At 29.9% G+C, this 9,628-nt stretch overlaps 1 protein-coding gene across 1 annotated transcript; it reads left to right on the top strand.

Annotated features, from left to right (window-relative positions):
• Nucleotides 1-6,955: 6,955 nt before the first annotated feature.
• Nucleotides 6,956-9,439, top strand: LOC131606077 (beta-amyrin 11-oxidase-like). The gene is made up of 7 exons (XM_058878362.1): nt 6,956-7,188; nt 7,487-7,967; nt 8,131-8,397; nt 8,491-8,580; nt 8,660-8,845; nt 8,922-9,043; nt 9,137-9,439. The coding sequence occupies exons 1-7, from the start codon at nt 6,956-6,958 to the stop codon at nt 9,234-9,236; spliced, it is 1,479 nt and encodes a 492-aa protein (XP_058734345.1). The 3' UTR covers nt 9,237-9,439.
• Nucleotides 9,440-9,628: the final 189 nt, after the last annotated feature.

Genomic DNA, 9,628 nt, shown 5'->3' with positions numbered 1-9,628 from the left:
AGTAAACTCTTATTCAAGCGAGTACATGCTTTAGTGTTGGGTGAAAACTATATAACGCACAAGTATACACGTTCCATAGTAGAAAGTAACAAAAAGTAAGAATATCATTCTCTGAGTAAACTCTTATCCAAGCGAGTACATGCATTAGTGTTGTGAATGAGCATGAGCAAAGATAACAATAATAGTTAGGTTTATAAGTTCTAAATGCACCTAAGAGAGGGTGAAATAGGTGTTATGGTCAATTTTTGGCTTAAGTGGTATGTTACTTTATTTTTCTAGTTTGGAGGTGTTTATGAAAGCAATAAAGTGAAGGAAAAAATAACACATAGGGATTATACTAGTTCCTCTCATAGTTCAAGAGTATGTCTAGTCCCCTTACAACATGTAAGATATTTCAATATTGTTAGTACCTTGTACAAGCTTAATCATGGACTTCTAGACACAAGCTTCTAACCAATAAATAAGACAAAACACCTTATGATAACAACCAAGTTAAAATGAGAATAATCATCTTTAAATAAAATCTATTGCTTCCAACAATCTTGGACAACAAGGTATACAAAAGAAAATCTGGAAATATTTAAGAAGATTGAAGTTTGATGAATAAATATCAATTAGTAGGATTGATCTTCCCTTTCAAGTAAGCAATCCACAATGATATACAAGTGCTATAAATATGTATGATGTGGCTGAAACTTTTCTAGATTGATATGAAAAGTATGCAGAAAGTTTCAATGAAATATTGAATGCTAAGACGCTTGTTTTGAAAATGAGTAATTAGTTTGAGTTACAATGAAATAGGTGAGGAGATGAATTCTGCTATGTACAATATTTATATCAGAGTTAGATCATTTCAGAGGAGTGCAATTTGATCAAATAATGCAATGTTTAATGGTTTAAAAATTGAAAACATTTAAATATGATTTTTATTGAAAATATGTCACTGCTTTAGTGGTAACCGGTTACCAGAAAGGGCGTAACCAGTTACACCTGAAGTGGTATAAAAATTCAAATGTGTGTGTAACCGGTTACCATAAATGGTGTAACCAGTTAGACCTGATATTGAAAGCCAAAAAACTCAAAATTTCATATGTGTAGCTAATTACCAGGAATGGTGTAACCCGTTACACCTGCTTGAAACTGAAAAAAGATTTAAAAATGAGTTTTGGCCATGTTCAAAAAGTGTTAAAAATTCATGTATGCAATATGAAATGTTTATCATGATTTTTCTTGAGCACTTGAATATTAACATAATGAATTGCTTGCTTGTACCTCAAGAGATATTGATCAATCATAAAGATCCAAATCAAGTCTTCATAAGATGAATGAAATTGGAAACTTGATGCTTTAGCTTTGACTTAAGGCTTTTTCCATTCTTTTTGCTATGAGAATTTACTTCTAACTTGTCTTCATCAAAACCAATAGTTGGAGAGGCTTGACTTCACATGATTGTCATAAGTTCAATTTTTTTCAGCATACAATGACGGTTCAGAGTTGGAGTTAATAAGTGACATCATTAATGTAGTATATGTTAGGAAATGATTTGTTCATATATTTTATCTAATGTGTGTATATGATGTAATATGTCATGCCAAATGAGGTTGTAATGTGATGTTATGGTGCATTCCTACAACATCATTACATATGTAAGAAAGCAAGAGGACAAATTCCTAAGCCTCACATTTAACTTTAATGCATATATGATTTCTTTCCAAATTTCCCCTATGAACATAGCTCTTTATGCCTAAAGTATCTATTCTACTGAATATGTCTATCCTGACATTTTAATTCATATTTATCATGAGTTCCACTTGTTGATGGATTCAACTCATCGACAAGCTTTTATCTTTTCTTGAGATGATTAACTATAGTGTTTGGTGTTGGTGAAAAATGATCTTTGAATTGGGGCAATTCAAAGTCTGCCATACTTTGATGTTTGTTATTGTTAAAATGATGTTTGTTATTGGAGGTCTAGATGAAGATTTATACAAAAATATAATCATATTGGAAAATTCCCTAAGATTTATATTTTTTCATATATTGTTTATAGTCACTAACATACTCATTATTTTAGGTAGTTATGTTATTACTTGTTTATACGAGTTAAGGATCTTGTAGAACAACTTTTGTTTGATCCTAAAATTGAAAAAATTGTATGCAAGAATAATAGTAAGAACATAAAGACAAATTTGCAAGCTAAATTACAAGATTCAAAAGAGTCTTATATTTCAAAGAAAAAAATCGTTTGTATGGATGATAACAACAATAATAATAATAACAACGAAATTTATAAGAATGCAGTCAATTGAAGCAATGTTGGTGGCTTGCCATGCCACAACAATTCAAGACGTTTGGCACACATAGCTAGACACCACAGGAATGTTTGTCAAACTGACATGAAAATGAGACTGTTACAAATTCTTTATGCTAAGCCTTTTTGCCTAAATAAGACCGTGAGGACCCATATACACAACTCACGGAGTTCTATGAGATTTATAGGGGGATGAGATATTTAAAATATTGTTTAGACATTCATTGATTGGAAAAGCAAATGAGTGGTATCAAGACCAACCAACATTGTGTTGTAGAATTTGAGCACTAGCATAACTCGATCACATCTTCTCACAATCACAAATGTTAATCCTGCAAGAATAATAAGACGTTAACTAAACCTGAGGCGTGTATGAACACTGTCCTTAAGGATTTATCCGCCTCATAAGCGCAAATCCCCCAGGATTCAACAGGTTCTTCTCATATTCTTAATAAGAATATGAGGCATCGGAACAACAAGAAGTAATCTTAAAGATAACAGGAAGATGTGACCAGAAGAAAAGAAAAATTCTCTAATCCATGTTATTTGTTCATCTTTTTATATATAATCCAAAAGTAAGAGACCTTTATGTAAGAAAGAGAGAGAAATAGGTTTAATGACTTTGACTAAGTCAAGTCAAAATATTTATTAATCAAATTAAATATTGTTATAAATTATAAATAAATTAAATAATAATAATAATTTTCTTTAAAATATTTGTCACTTTAAAAATTAAAACTAAACTTATTTAAAACTTTTGAAATATAATTAAAATTTACAACAATCCCCCACATATTTCAAAAGTTTAAAAATAGAATAAATAAAATTTTCTGGATTCACATCATGAATGTGATGCATCAAACTAGTGTAGCAAGCTATATGAACTAGTCCTAGAATGATAGTACTTAACATACAATGAGATTGGTGTAGCAAGCTATATGAACCAATATCACTTAGTGTATGTTAGAGGTCAATCACTCACATCACACCCCCACAATTCTTGTTGTTGACGCTGTGGTGCGCTAATAGGCCATGCGCGTGCCTGGTTATTTCATGAGTGCTCTAGAGATTTTGCCCAGATCTCATACAAGCGGCCCCACTTGACACTCATATAGGTGATTTTATCAAGTGTATGCTGCAAATCATACACCACCAATAAAGGATATAAGATTCATTAAAAGCTACATAAGCTTATCCTCTCAGTAATGCAGTGTCTAGCACTTTCGCAATTACATCATAGAAAAAGGACGCAAGCAAAAATTAATTATATAATTTTTGGTGCTAGCAGAACTAACAAGTGACTTGTTCTTACCCATATGAACCTTTTTCATGGGATCTCCAATCACAAAGGTTGGGTTTCCATCACTTGTTAATTTCAATTGGCTAAGTCCAATTCCCCTCGATGTGTCACAAATTAATTTCTTCCCAGGGCTTTTTCAGAGGATCGACTAAGATCACTTTGATCCGACATCATATAAATAGAGGTTTATTTAGTAGCTACTTTACAACAATTAGGAAAACACATATTTTCTTCCATAAATAAATATTGACTAAGACGTCTCTAAGTCAATCAATCTCATATACTCAATTATATACCAATAAATTTGGTCTCTACAATTAATTTTATACAGGCCTGCTTAGATATCTAAGCGACATCACTTCCATCAAGAATATTATTTTAATGGAGATATAAATAAATTCTCTTATAAATTTATTATACATGTCTATTTGAATGATTATCAAATGACAACACCCTCAATCATGATAAATAAAAATTTATCATATAAATATTTATTATACAGGTCTGCTTGAATGTCTTTCAAGCGACAACTTTCATCCGATAAAAGATAAATAAATGTACTTATATATTTATTTTTATTTGATGCATATTCAATTATCATCATTGTTTTAATTTAATACAATGGTTCATCAACTCAAAATTATATTATAATTCACAATTCTTTTCAAATATTTTATGTGATTGAATACCATCACCAAAATACTTTATAATACTCATTAAATAAATTAAACATTAAATAAATTAAACAGCAATCTTCCAATAAATTGAAAATTGATATCCGAACCAGAAATAATGCCATATTAAATTTTTTTCTCTAGTCAAACCAAAAGAATACTCCTTCATTTCTTTACTAATAAATGTATTTCTAATGTTACAAAATAAATCAAATAAATATTAATTATAACAAATATTTAATTTAATTTAATAATTAATAGCAATTAAGTTATAATTATGTATTAGAAAGACCAATTAAGTAACAATCACATGAGAAATTTATTTTAATAAATATGATCAGTGTGTAACTAATGTATGGAATAATTGTAATAACATTCCTACAATTTGTTTCTAACGATGTTAAACTAGCGAAACAGACACCGTTTACTAACTTTTATCATATAGAACAAAATTATTTTCACATATTATATTATTAGTGATAAATAACACTAACATCTTTAGAATTATAAGTATTTTTTAGTAATCATAAGTAGAAATTCAGAAACAAATTAATAACACGAGTTTGAAAATATAGAACCTGGAGTTTTGACAATATCAACCATGACAAAGGATAAATCCTTAAGATTGTTGTAGAATTTGAGCACTAGCATAACTCGATCACATCTTCTCACAATCACAAATGTTAATCCTGCAAGAATAATAAGACGTTAACTAAACCTGAGGCGTGTATGAACACTGTCCTTAAGGATTTATCCGCCTCATAAGCGCAAATCCCCCAGGATTCAACAGGTTCTTCTCATATTCTTAATAAGAATATGAGGCATCAGAACAACAAGAAGTAATCTTAAAGATAACAGGAAGATGTGACCAGAAGAAAAGAAAAATTCTCTAATCCATGTTATTTGTTCATCTTTTTATATATAATCCAAAAGTAAGAGACCTTTATGTAAGAAAGAGAGAGAAATAGGTTTAATGACTTTGACTAAGTCAAGTCAAAATATTTATTAATCAAATTAAATATTGTTATAAATTATAAATAAATTAAATAATAATAATAATTTTCTTTAAAATATTTGTCACTTTAAAAATTAAAACTAAACTTATTTAAAACTTTTGAAATATAATTAAAATTTACAACACATTGATGATGAAAAACTATAATGCGTTGGACAAAAATTTCTTGAACAAATTATTTTCTCATAACAAATTCATTGAAGCAAAGACAACCATTACTATGTTCTCCCAATGTGCAACATAAACACTTCGTGATACATGGGAGAGGTACAAACCCATTATGAGAAGATGCGTAAACCACATTGTTTACGATCTTAGACAAATCCACATCTTTAGAAATGTATTACAACAACACCCAAATTTGTTGCTAGATGCTACTGCAAGGGGTTCTATTATGCCAAGAAGAGAAAAATATGAATTTACAATCATTGAAAGAGTGGAAGTCAGTGATCATAATGGACAACATAATAGAAATCTTTTTCAAATAAAGAATGGGATCATGGAGTGGAAAACTAGTTATGTTATTCTATCATAAACCAAATTGTTTACACAAATAGTGGATGAGCTAGAAAAATAGTTGTTTAAACTACCACACCAATTAAAGGAAATGCATGAATTGCCATAAAAAATGCATATTTTATTTTGCAAAATATGTAGCGGTATTCAATAGTATTACCCCCCCCCCCCCCCCCCCCCTCCACCCAGTCAATGAAGAAGTCAATTATTTAGGCAATCAACAAAGGCATAGGAAATATCAAAATAACAACTTCCCAAGGAACAACAACTTCAATAAAGGAAGGAGATTCGAAGTTGCTCCCTCAAATATACAACCTTATTAGCATTATACACAAGCACCTCCATAATAGAACAAATCAACAAAGTTGGAAGACGCACTCAATCAATTTATATATGTTCCTATGGCCGATTAAAAGAAATTCTAGAAATTGCATTATAATTTTAGTATTACTCCTCTCCTGTGAAATAAATTATAAACAATTTTTGGTTTTCAGATTCATTGAATAATCGATTTAACTTGTTTATATATAGACCAGATACATCAATTGTTCAATGAATATAAAAAATAAATTTTATTTAAAATTTATTACAGAGGAAGTATTTAAGAAAAAAAATAACGATAATTATAGGTTAAAAGACAAAAGAATACAGTGAATCAATAAAAAAATCAATTATAATTAAATGAATAAGTGAAATCACTAGATTAACCCAAGTTTTTGTGCAATTTTTTGCCAAAATTTGTTAGTTTAAAAAAATAGAACAAAAGTATAATGAAGTTAAAAATTAAAAATAAAGAGAATAAAGACAATCAATAAAAAAAACTGAATTTTATTTTTTCCTAATAAAAATATAATAATTAATAAATAAGATAAAATATATTACTAAGGAAAAGAAGTGAATCAATTTAAATTTTTTATAATTTTAATTTAAAAGAAATCAATTAAAAAAGGAAACCAATCTGGATTTAAATAGTTAATGGAAAAATTTTAATTTTTATACAAATTAATAAAAGAAAGGTTAATTACTAAAATAAGTAAAAATAATTATTTAAATAAATAATAAAAAATGATTAAATTAACCCATATTTTCTATTATATATAAGACTAGATAGAGAGGAATGAGTAGAAACATACAAATAGATGAAAATGCAATGGTTTTACATTTGTACATCAACTTTGTTAGCATGCTACCTTTTTGTAACCAAATTATTGAGAAGGTTGAATGGATGGTACTATCATCTCAAACTAAGAAACAAAGAATTACCTTTGCCCCCTGGTGACATGGGATGGCCTCTTATTGGAAATCTTTTATCTTTGATCAAACATTTCAAAACTGGCCAACCTGATTCCTTCATTACCAACATTATGCTCAAGTGAGTCTCTTTCATTTCTCATCTTGTTTTATTTAATCCCTGGTATTCATGCACAGAGTCGGCTCAACTTTTTCGGATGACCTCTATAGATTAGTCGTAGTTTCATAGTGGAAAAATAAATAGAGATCTTATCTGACCATAGTTTAACCAACATAAATATTTTATGAGGTTCTATTTAACCACCTGATAAGTGTGGAAATTTTAAAATTATGTACGGTAGTCTGTCTTGCACGCCCTCAAAGACGGTCTTGATTTTGTATTAGTGATTTAATTACTTTGTTTTTATCTTTATGATCAGATATGGACGAAATGGTATCTACAAAAATCACTTGTTAGGAACTCCAAGTATCATAATTTGTGAGCCTGAGATGAGTCGAAAAGTGCTCTTAGATGATGTAAACTTCAAACCTGGTTATCCAAAACCCGTCTCAAAGTTGCTACAATCGAAATTTGCAGTTGATGGATCTAAAGCCGAACATAGGCATTTTCGAAGCCAATTTACTCCTCCCATTGTTGATCACAAGGGACTCGAAATGTTCTTAAAACGTATCGAGGACATTGTGGTAAATTCGTTAGAAGAAGTATCTAGCATGAAGCATCCCGTTGAGTTGTTGAAAGAAGTGAAGAAGGTTTCTTTTACAGCCATTGTCCATGTTTTCATGGGATCTTCTAATCACAATGTTATTAAAAGAATTTCAAGTTTGTTTGAGGATTTGATGAATGGCTTGAACTCTCTTCCCATTAATGTTCCAGGTTTTACTTTTCACAAAGCCCTCAAGGTATTATGACACTTTATATTCTTTCATTTTAATTGTCTCGGTCTCTCTGTTAGTTTAGTTTATAGCTGTGCAGAAACATTTGTGTCTCAGTCTCTCTGTTAATTTAGTTTATAGCTATGCAGAAACATCTAATTTTTACGTTCGCATGATATTATTGTTGTAGGCACGGGAGAAGATAGTGAAAATATTAGAACCTGTTGTGAGCGAAAGGAGGATGGAGATAAAAAATGGGGAACATATGGAATCGAAAAAAGATTTGATGGATATTCTATTAGATATGAAAGATGTGAAAGGTAGAAAAATGGAGGATGGAGATATAAGTGAGTTATTGATAGGACTATTAGCTGCTGGACATGAATCTACAGCAACTGGGATCATGTGGACAATCATATATCTTACAAACCATCCACATTTCCTCAAAAAAGCCAAGGTATATTCACTATTTGTGATTTTGATGTTGTTTTGTTATTAGAAAAAGAGAAGTTTCATGTATATCTATATTTTGTTTTTCTCTATATTATAGGAAGAACAAGAAGAAATCTTGAGAACGAGACCGGCTTCGCAGAAACGATTGAGTTTTAGTGAAGTAAAAAAAATGGTGTATCTTTCTAAAGTAAGTATCAATCACATTTAACATTGTAGCACAATATCATATTACAAAAATATTCTAAGCTATTAGTGTTTGTTTGAAGGTAATCAATGAAATGTTAAGATGTGTGAACTTTCCCTTTTCGATTTTCCGGGAGGCTAAATCTGATGTCCACATCAATGGTTATCTGATACCGAAAGGATGGAGAGTGTTAGTATGGATAAGAGGTCTTCATATGAATTCTGAATATCATCCAAATCATCAAAAATTTAATCCATCTAGATGGGATGTAAGTTGAATAATATAGTAATTTAGAAACATTTTAGATAATCTATAAGCAATTTTAAAAATATGTTATTATGCAGAATCATACAATTAAGGTAGGAACCTATCTTCCCTTTGGAGCAGGAAGTAGGCTATGTCCCGGAAGCGACTTAGCAAAACTCGAAATTTCTGTATATCTTCATCATTTCCTCCTTAATTACAGGTAAAATTTTTATCTTTGATTTTTCATACTCCTTAAACTAGTATGAAAAATTTGCTTATTTTTTTTATTATTATTGATTTATGTATTTTGTAGGTTGGAGCGAGTGAATCCGGATTGTCCAAATACTAACTGGCCAATATATTTACCAACTGATAACTGTCTTTGTAAGGTGATAAAGGTTGGAAGTGTTTAGCTAGTTTCAAAATTACTTGTTTGTAAGCTTCTATTAGTTTGGCTTTCTTGATGGTGTCTTTAAAGGAAGCAAAGAATAAAAAGTTTGTAATGCTGGATCTTTGTATTCAGGGCCGTCTTGAAGGTGTGCAAGACGACCTACAGTACAGGGTCTCACATTTTTTTATGTTTAAGCTATGATAAAAAGGGCCTCCAATTATATATTCCACTGTTAATTTACGCTTAATTAGGGTCTCTTAACAAATTTTTCAGGATTCAATTGAATATAACTTCAACTTCTTATTTCATAACTATCAACGCCCAAGACACTATCATTAGTGATCTGCGTGAAACGTAAAAGACTTCCATTGTAAAAGCATTCTAAATATCAAAAATTAATAATGAAATATCATG

Source organism: Vicia villosa, linkage group LG5 (genome assembly GCF_029867415.1).
Source record: "Vicia villosa cultivar HV-30 ecotype Madison, WI linkage group LG5, Vvil1.0, whole genome shotgun sequence".
NCBI classification, from domain to species: Eukaryota; Viridiplantae; Streptophyta; class Magnoliopsida; order Fabales; family Fabaceae; genus Vicia; species Vicia villosa.
Note: the sequence above shows the minus strand (reverse complement) of the source record. Positions and strands in the feature narration are given on the sequence as shown.

What these genes read in the sequence shown, in the direction of transcription:
- LOC131606077 (XM_058878362.1), top strand. Translation starts at nt 6,956, where the DNA reads ATGAAAATGCAATGGTTTTACATTTGTACATCAACTTTGTTAGCATGC. An exon ending in CTTTTCACAAAGCCCTCAAG is followed by an intron (nt 7,968 to 8,130) that starts GTATTATGACAC and finishes TTATTGTTGTAG; the next exon opens with GCACGGGAGAAGATAGTGAA. An exon ending in CATTTCCTCCTTAATTACAG is followed by an intron (nt 9,044 to 9,136) that starts GTAAAATTTTTA and finishes TGTATTTTGTAG; the next exon opens with GTTGGAGCGAGTGAATCCGG.